General features: G+C 37.7%; 1 protein-coding gene across 1 annotated transcript in view; it reads left to right on the top strand.

The window, feature by feature from the left end:
- Positions 1–16,206, top strand: part of stac3 (SH3 and cysteine rich domain 3) — a 72,233-nt gene extending 56,027 nt beyond the window's left edge. The window contains exon 13 of the mRNA XM_084421155.1: positions 15,541–16,206. Within this exon, the coding sequence (XP_084277281.1) occupies positions 15,541–15,639 (99 nt within the window). The 3' untranslated portion in view covers positions 15,640–16,206. The remainder of the gene's footprint in view (positions 1–15,540) is intronic.
- The last annotated feature ends 973 nt before the right edge of the window (positions 16,207–17,179 follow it).

The following is a 17,179-nucleotide window of genomic DNA, read 5'->3' as shown; positions in this document are numbered from 1 at the left end:
TTTCAATAGTGAAGACAGGCGTTTCATTGTTTATGGGTTCTAGTACTCCAGATCTAGCACCAAATTTCCTAGCCAGACACTGTACAGAGTTCAAGAAGAAGGAATTAAAAATTGTAGCTATTTTTTCTTTATCTTCTATTAGTTTCAATTGGTCCCGTATAATCCAATTTTGAACTGATTTATTCTCCTTCTTTGTAATTTTATCAATATTTTTCCAAATTAATTTACTATTTCCTTTAGAATCCTCAATTAATTTAATAAACTAATTAGCTTTGGCCTGTCTTAATTCTTTTACTACTTTATTTCGCAAATTCTGGAATTTTCTCTTATCATGTGGTAATTTAGATTTAAGAGCAGCCTTTAATGCCAAGTCTCTCTGCTTCATTAGCTTCCAGAGCTGTTCATTTAACCATGGCAGATGTACTTTACTCGAGTAAGATATATTTTTACTAAATTCATTTTTAGTCGTATCAACTCTATCCATCATATAGATGAATGCTTGTTCTATATCACCAGACTGCAAAACATCATTCCAGTCCAGGTGCTTTAAAGTGTAAGTTGCAGGTTAAATTTTTCACGAAGTAATGCAATGTGTTTATTAAACATAAAGAATGCTGATATAATATGAAAAGTTGGCACTTTTAACAGTGGTTTTAACCGCTCCCGCTCCCTTCCACTAGATGGGGCGTGACGTCATAAGAGGAACTCACTAGTAGAGTTACCGTACGCTAGCAGCTATAGATGCCTTACATAACTTCAGAAAAGTTGGTTGTATGTTTTATTTGATAAAAAAAATTATGGATAAAATAACTCAATTGTAAACATACTCGTGTGTGCTGACTTCAAGGGGACCGTGATCCTGCCTGAAATGAGAATACGCTATTCGCAAAACAAACGGGTTCAGGCGCGTCAGATCAGCCGGTCGCAGGTCGAGCTGTTCCACTAAACTCCAAAACGCGTTCACCTCACGGCAGCACACACTCTCCACTGCTGATTCAACTGGGTGGCATAGCCCACACAAACACAGTGATGGGGACATCGATCTCTCTTTTTCTTTTCTGACAATAAACATCGCTAATTAAATCGTGAGAAATTGATAACGCGTGGATTGAGGAAGTGTATTACATGACGTTTGAGGCGTCGATGAGACTAGCGATTGGTGCCTGTGCAGTGTGTGCATCTCTACAGCTCTGATTTGGACTGACTTACTGTAAGTATATAATGTCTTCAGTCGTTGTCCCTCCTTGCTATTCTACATGACGGCAAGATTTTGAAAAGACTTGCTTGTTCCGTTATATTATCCGCATACGCATTTTAAGACAGACAGAAATAATTAAATATATACATATAGAGCACTTTAATTTACACATTAATTGGCTGTGGTGGTTAACCTGCAACTTACACTTTAATTTCTCCTCGAATTGGCCAATTAGGGATTTTGGTATAATATTAAAAAAGCTTTTGCCTTCTTGTCTGTATAAAAACCTTTTTTTTGTCAACTTTCTTACAATTAAGGTCAGGTTGTGGTCTGACATACCTGTTACCAAATTAAATGATTTTGTAATTCTTTCAGGTTTATTAGTACAAATTAAATCTATCTGAGTTTGTGTTGATTGAGTAATCCTAGTTGGGCCAAGGATCATTTGTGTAAGATTCAACTGATCTGATATACTTTTAAGTTGATATCTCTTAGCTTTTTCCGCCCAGTTAATATTAAAATCACCTAAAACAATGAATATCTCTCCCCCTCTTGAACTCACCATTTGTGAGGCAAAGTCACACCTCAGAACACATCTCTCCCCCTCTTCCTCACTCCCCCTCTCACATGCTGAGACCACATATAAATCACCCAAGAAAATGTATAGTTTAATGTGAATGATTATCACAGAGTATTTTTCATGTTTGGTATCATTTAAAATGTCACAGTGCGACTGGTACAAATGTCTCGTTCCCAAATAAGTAAAACAAAAGGTAATAAGGTTTTTGAGAGTTTATGGATAACTAGCACACAAGGAGGGGTTGGCCTCTAGACAAATGGTCTCCTTACACCCAAAGGTGTAACCTCTGAATGCAAATTTACATTGTAAAAAGATATTTCCAAGTGAAAGAAGTCCTGGCTATTTAATGAAATGCAGCAGGGAATTCGGGGCCTTTTCTGTACTTCAGATTGGTCTGTGAGGCTGAGAGAGAGATCTCTTAGCCTCACGTATTTCTTAATGTTGGGTATGCATCTCTTTTCTTTATTCCAGAGAATTTGATGTTTTGTATCGATTATCTTTGAATTGATTATGAAATTGGCATGATACATTTACCTGACATAATAAATTGTTACATTTGATTATTCTAACTGACTTTGACATTATTTTCATTGAAGAGTTAAACGGAATAGTCAAACATTCGCTCATAATTAATGATCCACAGATATCATTAAAACCTTTTCATTCATGGAGTCAGATGAAATAACGAGAGAAGACATATTCAAATGTATTGCATTTAATCAAAAAATACTTTGCCTTGAGAAAAGGACAGTAACACTTTAAGACCTTCCGCGCTGGTCGGATGCTGGACTTTTGGCCGATTTAGCGCGAGCTTACACAGTAAACATGCTATTTTTACATTAACATGTACACATGGACTAGTTTGGATTTTCCCAAACTATATTGCTATACTGAGATGAGTGAAATCAACTGAATATGTTGAAATAAAAAATTCTTTGTATAAGCAACGTATTAAACTGCAAATTAACATTTATATGCCCTATATTAATATAACATAAAATGTATATGTTACAGATGTAATATGAATGTTTAGACAAGATTCCATTGGCCTGTTTTGGATAGATTATAAAGTTTAGACTACTGCTGCGTCAATGAAGCTTTTGTTTGCAAATTTCTGCTCATTGTCACAATTATGTTTAGGTAGTTTCGTGGGGTCAGCCCTATGTTCCCACGGCCCTATGTTCCCACATTTCTACGATTTTTTTTTTTTTTTACGATTAGTCTAAACCCCAGTTACGGGTAGGTTTAGGGGTGGGATCAGGGGTAGGCCATTTGTGGGAACATAGGGCTGTGGGAACATAGGCATGCTCCCAGTTTTGTTTTCATGGACTTTTAGTTTGTATTCATCTGTTGCCTGTTTCCTTTGTTCAGTTTCCATGGACACTCATTAATTATCACAGCTGTTTGTCATTGTCTCATTATCACTGTGTATTTAAGTTCCTCTGTGTGCTCACTTCAGTTGTCCGGTATTGTTAGTGTATTGTGTGCTACATGCTGTCTTGTTGCTGTTTCTACACTTTGGATAATCTGAGTGTACTTTGAATTTAAATAAAAGGACTCGTATTTGATCTTTTCTGCCTTTCGTCTTTATCATCAGACTGACAACGTTGTTAACGTACTGTGCAATAATACATGCATACATGAGATCCCAAAGATCATTGTGCTGCTCCTTTAAGAAAGCAGGTAGAAGAATTACTACACCGTGCTGTTTGTCTCTTCAGACTTGCTGTAGTTCTCAATGCATGCAACAACCCTGAAGCACAGCTGAGCACTTTTCATCATCTTTTACACGTTTTGTCTTCATAACTCTGAAGAACTTATGTCTGTAAGTGATGGTTAAAGTTGCATTTTCATGACAACCTTAAGTAAAGACCATTTGAATTACATATTTGCAGGGTTCTCAAGTCTCACGCATTGGCCGTGAGACACACGCAATTCAACCAGTTCACACGCTCACACGCCACACCGTGTATTTCTCACGCTGAAAAGGCAATGCCAACCAAGTTGTCCTGCAAGCTTTATATAACGTTGTATACGAGGCGCAGGCACACAAAGTGAAGTTTCCTGCCGCCAGCACGTATCTCGTCAGATTGCGTTTGTTACTAGGCAACATAGATGCGCGAACACATGGAAGTTGACGGAACATTCTCGGCCACCATACGTTCGTTACTAGGTAACAAACAACATCGCGCGAACACACGTCATGATGGAGAAGGTAAGTTGGAAGAAAGCTCGTCTAACATTTTTAGGCTAGAACATTTAATATATAGCCCATCATATACATTATTATTGATGCAGTCAAAAACTCTACAACTACTTTGCAACCAGGCCAGAAGCTTTGGCTCAGTTTGACTAGCTTATGTTATCTGAAACTAAGGTAAATGTTAGTGGGTATGGGAAGGAATGAAGATGTAATTTCTTCATTTTATTTTAAATTTAATTTATTATAAATTATTATACCATTTCGACTAGACACATTCAAAATGCAAAAAGATTTGTTTTTCCAAACTGTTTGGAGCAATTTGTTATATTTTTGTAATGTTTGTATATTTGTAATTTTGAAATATAACATTAAAGAATATATTTGATGTGATGAATTGCTCTGTCATTTATCAGATTTACCAATTGTTATAATTTCAATCCAGTGCTGGTTAATTATGAACAATGGGTAAAATTGGGGGGCGGGGCTCCATTAGGGCTCCTCCCCTAACCGCATGTGATCTCACTCCAAGCTTTTGATAAAACTTGAGAACCCTGTATTTGTGTGAAACGTGTTAAAAACGGTAAAGATGTTAATCGCGTCAGCCTGTCTATGGCGTTTTCCATGTTAAGTTAGCATTCATGCTAATCACTATATAACCGTGTGTGGTTAATGGGTAAATTTAGTGTGTTACTGTATTTTGTGCTTTTCAAAGTAGTATTTAATCCTGTGTTAATAAGAATTTAACCTATTCAAGTTTATTAATATGTACATTTGTATTTCTGTATTGCAGTTTCACAGTGCTTCTGATAAAACATCCTAAACATCCTACTGCTTCCTGGGTGTTTATTGAAGAACCTGTTAGCTGTCTGCCAAGCTAGAAGTCCTACCCAAATTTTAGTAAGGGCAGAACAGTGAAAAGACACTAATTCGACGGGTTACATCTGGAACGTGTCGCCACGTGGAAACGCACAGCAATCTTCAATAAAGCTGCCTTCACTATGGAAGATCTCGAGATACGATCCAAATGCTCTAACACTTCACGTAGCAGCTGGTCTTCTTCAGCAAATGTTATAGCAGCCAGAGCACGTGCGAAGGCAGAGGCTGCTCGCACTCAAGCATCATTTGCTCAAAAAGAAGCAGCTGTGGCTGCTAGGAAGAAAGCAGAGCTTGAAGCAAACCTCCACACTCTGCGACTAGAGAGTGCTGCTGCTGCTGCAGCTGCCAATGCTGAAGCTGAAGTTTTAGAGGCAGCTGCTGAGAACGAAGTAGGGGATCCTGATCGCATAAGCTTAACCCTCTGGGGACCAAGCTGTTTTTGGGGCCCTTGAGATGTTCTGACATGCTCTGACATTTGTGCTTTTTTCAGTTATTTATAAACATGTTAATGGCAAAGGTGTAAATTCACTCTATATAGCACAAACAGGCCTACCATAATATGCGAGCAACATGTATGTAGATGTTTGTATTTTTAAGAGAATAATGTTTATGCGTGGTTATTTAAAAAAATAAAAATGAAAGTTGCTGAATTAAGACCACAAAACTCATACAAAATATGTGCCCACAAGACTTTTGACTAATGGATGTTTTCTCTTCGAGTTCTAGCTTCAAAATTATGTGAAAATAGTCTTGCTTTATCGTTCACAAAAAAAAATACATTGATTTAAATGGTGTAAAACAGGTTTTGCTTGGAAAGCCAATATGCGAGGGGGAGGAGTAGTTTACACCTTAGATTACCCAGTCCCACCCACTCTGCATAATGACTCTGCATAATTAGCCATTCATTCAGGTGTGACACTGACTGAGCCACAATGCAAGGACAAAATAGCCTATATATTTAGAAGAAGACTTATATTGACCATTTAAGATTTTGCTTACATCTATCTTGTAAATATGTTTTGCTATTTTATTAAAAAGGTTACAATTACAACAATAATTACAATTTCAGCAATATTTCTGCAAAAAAAGTACTCTTTCTTTGTAAAAAAAAAAAAAAAGATTATAGGCCTACATTTTATCATATGTATTCATTAGTTTGAATATAGCCAACATTGGAACATCTTAGTCTATGACTTTATTTTTGACAAAATTGTATTTTATATATATGAGCAGAAAAGCTTATTTGATGTGACAGTATATTCTACAGTAAAAACTGTACCCAAATCTAGTCAACAAAATATTGTCTTTCATACTTCGCCTGACTGTAACGTTGTTTTTATGAAATATTAGGGCATAGCCTATAAATGTTAATTTGCAGTTTAATACGTTGCTTATACAAATACATTTTATTTCAACATATTTCAGTCGATTTTTACTCATCTCAGTAGGCTCTAGCAAAGCAGTTTATTCACACACAGACGCGCGATTCATATTTAGGCTAAACAGTCTTTACAAATATGTACCCTTCATTCATCTCACAGAAACGCGATTCATATTTAGGCTAAACAGTCTTTACAAATATGTACCCTTCATTCATCTCACAGAAACGCGATTCATATTTAGGCTAAACAGTCTTTACAAATATGTACCCTTCATTCATCTCACAGAAACGCGATTCATATTTAGGCTAAACAGTCTTTACAAATATGTAGGCCTACCCTTCATTCATCTCACAGAAACGCGATTCATATTTAGGCTAAACAGTCTTTACAAATATGTACCCTTCATTCATCTCACAGAAACGCTATTCATATTATAGAAACGCGATTCATCTTTTTGTTTACATAGGCCTACACTAACGTTATTCCATAACGTTATTCCACATTAACACTTGAGAAAGGATAACTTAGCCTACCTCACTCCTCAGCGGGATCTGCTCCTCATATCAGCACGGAAACTTTTCTCCATAAAGGTAGGCTATATTGTGCCTCTTTGTTTACAGCTGATGTGGGCGTTTCACAGACTGAAATGGTTCTCAGAATTTGCGTTTGAATAGCACGCGCTCTCCGGGGCGTGGTCAAATTACTGTGAATCATCTCGTAATGAGCTCGACTGGAGTCGCTCTCTTTTTATACAGATTACAGAAGCTGATAATATTTGTTTTTTATATAAATTACTTCATTTAAAAGCTGCGATCTCAAGCTTTATGCCCGTGGGTCTGTTTCCCTGTTTGACTGAATTTTCGCGGAGTTATAGATCATTTTCGAACGCGTTTCAAATGGGAGTTTACTGACAGAGAGAAGGCAGAAATAGCATCATGTTAGTTTTTCTTTATTTGTCAAAAAGCAAAACACTTTATTTTTATTGTGAGTATACAGAAAAAAAATAGAAACTGAACAGGATCGATTGATGTATTACACGAAAATGAAAGATCAAAATTAACAGAGCATTTTGTGTTTATTTTTCATTGCTAAAAAAAAAAAACGAGCAAAACGCGCGGGCGCGTTTTTGGTCCCCAGAGGGTTAAAGAGTGAATGCGTTGAGCAGGGTTTTGCAACGAATCCAAAATCTGACCACTCTCACCATGACTCGCAACCCCAAGAACCGGTACCAACACGCCAGCTAGCAATGGAAGTTGGTAAGCCAGTTAAAAGATGCATGGAGAAGGGTACCACGCAGTCAAATGAAATCAGCATCCACGAGTTTCAGGAATTACCCGCTCAATACACATTCATTCAAGAACAAGCTCCTTCGAGTTGCCACCATCAAAGTCCATATAAGTCCGTTCTGTACGACTTTGAGTGTCCATATCATTCATCTCCACTACGAGGAAGTTCTAGCCACAGAGATCACTCACACATGGCTACACTATCAGGCAACCATGACCAACCTTCTCAGCCTTATTCAACATTTGCTTCCAGAGAGCCCGAGTCTGGTTCAGCAGCTTAGCCAAGTATTTGGTACGCCACGAAATGGTGAGCTCAGGGCTACTAAAGTACGATGACCAACCAGAGAACTATAGGGCCTGGAAGGCATCCTTCTACAGCTCTATTGAGAGCCTACATCTAGCACCAAGAGAGGAGTTAGATCTCCTTTGCAAATGGCTGGGACCAAAATCTTCCGACCAGGCAAGGAGGATAAGAGCGGTTCATATCCATGATGCAGCAGCGGGTGTGAATATGGTGTGGCAAAGGCTGGAGGACTGCTTTGGATCGCCAGAAGCCATAGAAAATGCTCTCTTCAGGAAAATAGAGGATTTTCCAAAAATCACCAACAGAGACAATCAAAAGCTGAGAGAATTTGGAGACATTTTTTGGAGCTAGAGGCTGCCAGAGCAGATGGCTTCTCAACTGGGCTCAGTTACTTGGATACATCGCGTGGCATCACTCCAATTGTTCAGAAACTGCCATACTCCCTGAATGACAAGTGGGTCTCTCTAGCATCTCGTTACAAAGAAGCCTACAGAGCTCCATACCCACCATTCTCTATATTTGCAAAGTTTGTCTGTGACCAAGCCAAGATTCTGAACGACCCGAGTTTCGCATTACTTACTGGTCCAAGCATGAACAAAATTGAAAGACCCTTTAAACAAAACTTAAAAACACCTGTTTCTGTCAGGAGGACGGACGTCTCAGTAGACACTGACAACCATCAAGACAACTCAGGAGAAAAAGCACCGATCGACCTAGACAAGCAGTGTCCCCTACACTAGGGCTGCACGATTATGACAAAAATCATAATTGCCGATTATTCCCTTGAAATTGTAATTGCGATTATTAATTACGATTATCACAATTTACATTGAATATATATATATGTATATATATATATATATATAGGCATATTATTATACATGTTTACTTAAAAATTGTGAACACACACACAAGTACTGTCCCCCTTTACTTAACATAGACATAAATTGTTAGAATATGACTAATAGTAAAGACTACTAATAAATAAACATTAGGCCTAAGCTAAAGTTATTAAATAGCAGTCCCAAACTAGCTTTTGTTAATACAATGTTGGTATGAGCCACCACAGTCTTTTACAAATATAAAAAATAACACAAAGTGAAAATAAAGTGGCATTTTGGGGTTAATATTGAAACGACAGTTACCATGGTGAATACACAATACTAACAAGAACTGTTAATGAAACATGGAAACTGCTCCTGGACTGGTGAATAGAATGAAAATCATCCCTGCATGCAAATCCTTCTCAGCTAACACACGACGTACCAGTAACGTGATTTATTGGTATTTTACTTTTATTTCATGACTTACTAATTTACAACGTAACAACGTTGCATGCTCGTAGTTTCCTTTGCACTTTATATACAGTGAAGCGATACACGGCGCGCGCCTCCGCATTTGCGCGTGTAATTGAAGAGTGTGCGCTATGAGTACCGGCTGACAGGACAGGAACGTCCGTTTTTCTGAGGTGAAATACTTTTTATTTCAGCGTACACATACGTCACTGCCTGGTAGTTCCTATTGTGCTGGGTTTTCTGAATAGAAGTAGTTGTGATTCGCCTCTCATAACATAACATGCTCTAAACACGCGCACGCAGAGTGGATATTTTTTTTTTTTTTTGTAATCGCGGCTTTGAACGATTACGTAATCGTGGCATCCGTAATCGTAATCGCGATTAGAAATTCGATTAATTGTGCAGCCCTACTTAGAATATTGATTAGATTTTTAAGCAGTGAAATCAATTACATACACTGTATTTACTGAGTAAATGTAAGTTAAACAAATTAAATAGATCTGAGTAACTGCATTTGGTAGCCTACATTAACAAATAAATACATTTGTAAAAAAAAAAAAATTGTAAAAATATTCCATACAACCACCGGTATAACTACATGACATTGGCCTTTATTGTCGATGAGTAGCCTACAGCAATACAGCATAATTTTGTACTACTTTTAACACGTATACAATATTGCCTACATTTAAACTCAAGTAAGAAACATTTTCTAAGTAAAAATTAAACATTTAGGCCTAAACATTCAAGTAATTCAAGTGTAATCAACCGGTCTGTTAACCAATATCCACCGGATCAGCGCTGGTTCCCATGCCGGAGATGGACTCGCCTCTGCGGGGGAAGCTCTAACTTTACACCGCCGTCCTGCGTCACTCACAGCCGAAAGATGCTGCGACGCGACTAACCCCATATCCTGCCAACAAACAAACAGTGCACAGTTCTGAGGACATTATATCATCCAAATTAGTTATATTAATTATCTTTAGGAATATAGTCGTGTGTTGTTTTTATCATGCAAGGCCTTACAATCACGCGAAAAGACAGGCGCGAGTCGACACTCGTTTAACTCGTTAGTAACATCTCTGTATGTTCTCTCGCACTAAATAAGATGATTTAAAGCACATTAATGATTATACAGATTAAATAAAACATACACACACCTGAATTTCACAGAGGAAATGCACCAATTCTGCGCCGCTGAGGAGAGAAGAGGAGAACTGTTGCTCTGGAGACTGGAGAGAGTTCAAACAGCGCGCGCTCACTCACCGTTGAGTGTCGTCACGTCAGAGGGCGGGGGAGGGGTGAACTTAAGAACTTAAGAACTTAATCAATTTCTTATGCGTGTTAAATATTAATTATATTGATTTTATTTAAGTAATATTTGTGGTTCTTGAAACCGATCATTTTAATTAGCCATTCTAAAATATTGTGATGGAAATTTCACAAATATATTAGCTCAGTGTATTTTAAATAAATATTAGATTTTATTAAGTTACTGTAATAAAGTGAATTATTACTGTGATATTTACTAAGCCACTTAATTATTTTTTAGAGCGATAAGCATAAGAATCACTTTGACATTTAGTTTTATGTTTGTAGGTTAAGAATAGAGCTGTTGTATACCATATTTTGTACTGTGATAAAGTTTAGAGAAATTGTCAAATGAAAATGAAATCTGGTGATGCAGGATTTAAAATGAAAATTAGTGATATGTGACATATGCAACTGTATCTTGTAGAATACACTCTAATAAATAAATAATGTAATTAAAATGAGTGCTTGTGTGTAAAATGTTGTGTTTCATCTAAGGCTGATTATACAGTATATAACCATGATTGACTACAGGCATAGGGCTCGACTTAGGACAAGATAAGAACAAGCATGAGTGAAGTACAGCCTTACACTGATTGGTAAACTGCACTGTGTTTTATACACATCCATGCTGGACATTCATATTAAATTAGCATTATTTTCCTATGTTTTTACATCATGAAAATCTATATGGCTTTAGTTGTATGTATGACATATATGACACAGTATGATTAAAAATACATTAATATTATGTAATTCATATATGTGGTTTTTGCAGCATATATGTCCCTTACAATATTCTGTTAGAACATATAAGAATCACAGGTGTTTTTAGCAAATCTTTTCCATATGGGTTTTGTCTAATGGATGTCATCGCCTAGTGTTTTTTCTTCAAAATTATGTGAAAATCACCCTGCCTAATCCTTCACATAACACAATACATTGATTTGAATTTTGCAAAGCACTTTCTGTTTGGAAAGGCCATATGCGGAGTGGGCGTCACAGATCATGCATATGTAGTGGTTCACACCTGAGGACCGCATACTTAATGAGCCATTCATTCAGGTGAGTCACTGAGCCACAAGAATGCAAGAGCAACAGTTGGAAGCATCTCAATTCTTTTTTATTTTTCCACATATTGTGCTTGCAATTTGGCCTATAATAGCCAAGGAAAACATGTAATTGTGCCGTTAATTCTCATACTGTATTTTCAGTTTTGGAATATTTATCCTCTCCCCAAATTTGTCACTAATAAAACACAATAAAAATTATTTAAAGAAAAGGCTTATATTTACCTTTTAATAGTTTGTTTACATCTACCTTGTAAATATTTAAATAAACAACAATTCAAGTGTAATCTTTCTTTGTACAAACTAAAGTATACATTTTATCATACATATTTCAAAGTTAAGGATTTGATTGATTATTTGATTATTTTTGACAAAAAAATTGGCAAATAAAAGCCTATTTGAGGTGGCAGATATTTTACAGTAAAAATGTATAATCTATCCAAAACTAATCAACAAAATGTTGTCTTTCATATGTCTGTAACATAGGTCTTTCATTTTTATTATAAGGAATATAAATGCTAATTTGCAGTTTAATACGTTGCTTATACAAATATATATATGTGCATACACACACACACATATACATGTGTATATATTTATACACAAAAATAAATTTTATTTATATTTTTTATATACATTTTTTTTTCCACAAATTGTGCTTGTAAATTGTATAATATCCAAGGTAAACATGTCTAGTAATTGTGCAGTAAATTCTCATACTGTATTTTCAGTTTTGGAATATTTATCCTCTCCCCAAATTTGTTACTAATAAAACACAATAAAAATTATTTAAAGAAAAAAAAATTATATTTACCTTTTAATAGTTTGTTTACATCTACCTTTTGAGGGACATTTTCCCTTATTATTATTATTCCTCACAGCGCTGCGAGACGGTGTAAACAAGTAATGATCTGAATAAACTTGTGTTTTCTCGAGCTGATATGGGGCTCGAGAAAACACAGCCCCTCACAGGTTTGCGCCGTGGATTCCCGCGAGTCAGACGCGGATACTGTGTTTGTTTTAGGCTCGCGCAGTCTTCACTCGGACGCGCGCTTCAATCCGTTGTGGAGACTCTCTTTTCGTTCCAGTGAAATTACAAAACAAAATACACACACACACGTCTCTGCCTGATATACAACCACTGATAAACATAATCTGATTTGACAAAAAAAAAAAAAAACTATGAGTGCACATTCGAACTCAGAACCTCTGACACGCTAGGCAAATGTTCTACCACTAGACCACTTGAGTTCATGTATTTACTCACGTGAAAACTCGGTGTTTACTCGGCGTGATCAATTCGCTCTTGAACATGCTGCCGTTCGTCTGAGTTACAATCTTCCTCTGAGGAAAAGCCAAGGTGAGTTATTCCTCGCTGTCCAGGATCATCTGAAGACCGTCTTTACCGGAGAAACGCGCCATCCTCTCTAAACGCGATGAACTATCAGTGAATCTGATCTGATGAAACTTCGTGTTTTCAAGGCATTGATCGGGGGCGGGTGCGAAGCATAGATTACCTAAACTATTTACCATGTCAATAGCGCCGGGGGCGGGGCGGCCTCAGTTCATTATAGAGATAATTAGGCAGAAGGAAAAAACGGTACCTCTCCTTGCTTTCAAACGGATTACATGAGTTGAAAACATTTGTTTTTTTTATTAATTACTTCATTTAAAAGAAGAGATTTCAAGCTTCATAAAGACATATATCACGTGCCTGTGTGAGAAGTATTCGCTGAGTTATGATTCATTTTCGGACGCGTTTCAGAATGGACTACACGGACAGAGAGAAGGCAGAACTCGCTCCGTGATTATTTTTCTTAATTTGGCGAAAAGCACAACACTTTGTTTTTATTGTGAGTATACAGAAAAATAATACACATTTAACAGAATCGATTGATGTATGAAACTCCTATGGAAAATCAAAGTCAACAGAGTATTTATGAGTTTCTTTTACACTGATAAAAAAAAGCGAGCTGGTATCGCCGGCGATACCGCCGACCTCAGGGGGTTAACTACCATAGTATGATGCACCGTTGAAGAAATCAACTAGCTAGTCTCGCTTGTTTCCCGAAACTGTATATTGTTGCAAATTTGTCGTTCAACCACATTGGTAATGATGTCACGCAGGTTGTGGAGTAATTACTTCTTTGAGATCGAATTAATGCTAGATGTTTTGCTATAAATTTCGGAAATGGCATCTGAGGACAATTTCTCATTTTTATCTGTTATTTTGCTTTATTTCCAGATTCAATCATAGGCTCGTTCTAACGTACTAGAGCACGTGCACACATGCGCTCTCATTAAAAACGGTGCTTTAATTATTTTTACAAAATAAAAAACACAAATTATATATGTATTCGAAATAAAAGATATAGATTGTACTGAATATCAGCTTGCTTATTTTGCTCAAGATAATGATTTATTAAGTCCACATGTCATGCAAACAAGAAACTATAATTCTAACCACAAGTCGAGAGCTGTCATTCCTGTCATGAATTACATCATCAGGGTGCGAGCAGGCGAGAGGGTATATAAAGTGAAACGTTCCTTCGTGGGAAACAGAGAGATGGGCCAGATTACCCTGAAGAAAGATCAGGTCAGTGTGTGTCTGTGTGGTGAGGACTGAAGAGGGATGAGTGATTGCCATGTGGATCACTATTATTAGTAAAGTGTTGGGGAGAGTTAGAGCACCCAGCTGCTTTCTGTTGAGGTCTTACTGCTAACAGCTTCTCAAATTATATAGCTAACTAAACCTGTGAAATGGCAAATGTGTTTTTATGCGCTCCTCTCCCCTCCCCTGAATAATTCAACTGGAATACCTCTGTATGTCCTGTATGATAATCTAAAAATCTGGTCTGCCTATTTAATGTTTGTACTTAAAGCAACAACATGGAACTTTTCCTCTGCGGTCGCCCTACAGGTTGGAAGCGGAATTGTCCATTACCGCTGTCGTAAAATGATTTACGGTTACTGTCAACGCATTCTCATCCCCAAATCGTCACTTTCAAACATTCAATATCCGACGTCAATATGAGACGCTTCGGTTATGGGTGCTTTGTGCGTCAGATATTGAAGAAATTTTGAAAGCGTCAGTATATGACGACTTGGGATGAGAACGGGCTGTTACTGTATATGAAGCATGCAGATTTTTTTTCATATGGGCAATGATAATATTATTAATCTTCCTCCTTTCATAATTTATACATGTTTAGTAGACTAAACATTTTAACTCAAACATTTGCGATTTGCATGTCGATTGCAATGCTCAAATCTGAATGAGAATGATAGCGATAGCATCCTAACCATCTAAAACTAGCATGTTAGTGTTTACTAGCTAATAGATTGATAATTCGCTCATCTACTAACGTTAGCTGATTCATGAAGATAAATGGAGGACCAGATAGTTTCCGTAACGTAGCCAGGCAGACAACAGATTAGAAAAACTAAAGATAGAATGCAAACAATTTACTTACTAGTTCAACAGCATGACGGCCAAGTCAGCATCGGTCTGACGATAAGCTCACGCCAGCGAGCAAACGCTCGACCAATATTGATCCTCGTCCTGCCTTTCAGTTTATCACTCTCCCTTTTCCTCTTCCGACTCTACTCAGACAAAACCTTGGACTTCTTACGTTTCGCTGCTGCTTCAGCCATGACGAAAACAGACGCACGAAAACAAACGCGCTGGTTGGCCTGTCACGGCCGAATTTGAGGAAGTGGTGGGCAAAGTGACATATGCCGTAAAGCAGTCGAATTTTGTAGTTCTTTTTGAGCTCTGGTTACTACCCGCACCCTGAAGTTACATAGTGCCAGTAAAAGCGATACAGACCCCGTCAGGCTCTGGCAGACGTGTCATTCAACCTATTGTAAGTCGATGTACCATCACAAGGGTCTTGGAAATATATTATGAAGGTTGAAAAACTACATGTTGTTACTTTAAGCATAAAGGAACTGAATCAAAATGTATTCAAGAGGCAGTTTATTGACTGATCACCGACTGGTTTTTCAGATTTATAACTGTGTTCTGCTTTGTAGATTGTGGTGAAGAAAGGAGAAGAGGTGAATGGATATCTGAAAGTAAGCACTGGCCGTAAACTGGGCTTCTTCCCTGCTGACCTACTACTGGAGCTCTGAATGATGGAGATTCATTAATGAAGAAAATATGTGAAGCTCAAGAATGGACAGAGAAATAAATGAGACAGAAGGAGCTAAATTACAAAATCTGACCTCACTGGCTTGTACACAGGGTCTAAATTTAACTTTTACCAAGCACTACACATGAATAAAAAATTTTGCTGAGAAAATAAAAACAAAATTTCTCATTAGTTGGCCAGTAATTTTATTAGGAACTGCAAAAATAAGTTTGTATTGTCTAAAACTCTTTGTGGTGACACATACATTACTCACATTAGAAACAGGTGTAACACATAACCAAATCAAAGAGAAACCATAGCAACAAACTGAAAACTAGGTCAAAGAACTAAAACACATAGTAATCCCAGACAATCCCTTATATATATTTTGTGTAGGAACACCAGGTTTTTTATTTTATTTATTTTTTACACACCAGTTAAATGAAAACAGAAAGCAAAGTGTGAACGTGACATACAAAGTTAAATAAACATTTTTGTTGTTGTTGTTGTTGTTTTTAACACATACCAATACATAACTTATTGCAGCAGTATACAAGCTTACAAAAATGTCTTTTTGATATTCTTTAACATGTTATGACCCAGAAAACTACTTTATTAGGTCAAAAATCAGGTCTTTTGTTGTGTTTGTGGGTAGGATTTTATTATTGAGTACTCTTTTCAATGAGGAAGTCAGAACCATTGAAGTGATGAGTAAACAAGGTGGATGAAGAGTGCTTTGTTTATTAACTGGAGGATTTTTTTTTTTTTTTTCACTATTGTTGGTCATTAAGATGGCTGTTGCTAATGTGCCTTCCCAAGTTTTTTCCTGCCTTGCCATGGTTAGCCTGCTATGCCGTTAAGCACATGGCTGCTGATCATTGAAATTTACCCATGAGTTATTGAAAAGAGACTTTGTGACACAAGCTAACATAGCGTTTACAGAGGGCATGGCGTTCAGCTACTGTCAAGCGCCTCATGAGACAGAATTCTGGTAATGTGAGACACTTTCTATGATATTGAGTCTGAGTGGACCATGTTCTCCACCTCCATTTTCGACGCGGCCACTCGGAGCTGTGGCCGTAAGGTCTCCGGTGCCTGTCGAGGCGGCAATCCCCGAACCCAGTGGTGGACACCGGAAGTAAGGGATGCCGTCAAGCTGAAGAAGGAGTCCTATCGAGCCTGGCTGGCTTGTGGAACTCCTGAGGCAGCTGACGGGTACCGACAGGCCAAGCGGACTGCAGCCTGGGTGGTTGTGGAGGCAAAAAATCGGGCTTGGAAAGAGTTCGGTGAGGCCATGGAGAAGGACTATCGGTTGGCCTCGAAGAGATTCTGGCAAACTGTCCGGCACCTCAGGAGAGGGAAGCAGTGCCCTACCAATACTGTTTACAGTGGAGACTGGCAGACCGGGGTGGTGGTAACTCTTTTTAAGAGGGGGGACCGGAGGGTGTGTTCCAACTACAGGGGGATCACACTTCTCAGCCTCCCCGGGAAAGTCTATGCCAGGGTACTGGAGAGAAGAATACGGCCGATAGTAGAACCTC

Source organism: Rutilus rutilus (genome assembly GCF_951802725.1).
Source record: "Rutilus rutilus genome assembly, chromosome: 10".
NCBI lineage: Eukaryota > Metazoa > Chordata > Actinopteri > Cypriniformes > Leuciscidae > Rutilus > Rutilus rutilus.
The sequence above is the reverse complement of the archived record's forward strand: the minus strand, read 5'-3'. Positions and strand labels throughout refer to the sequence as shown.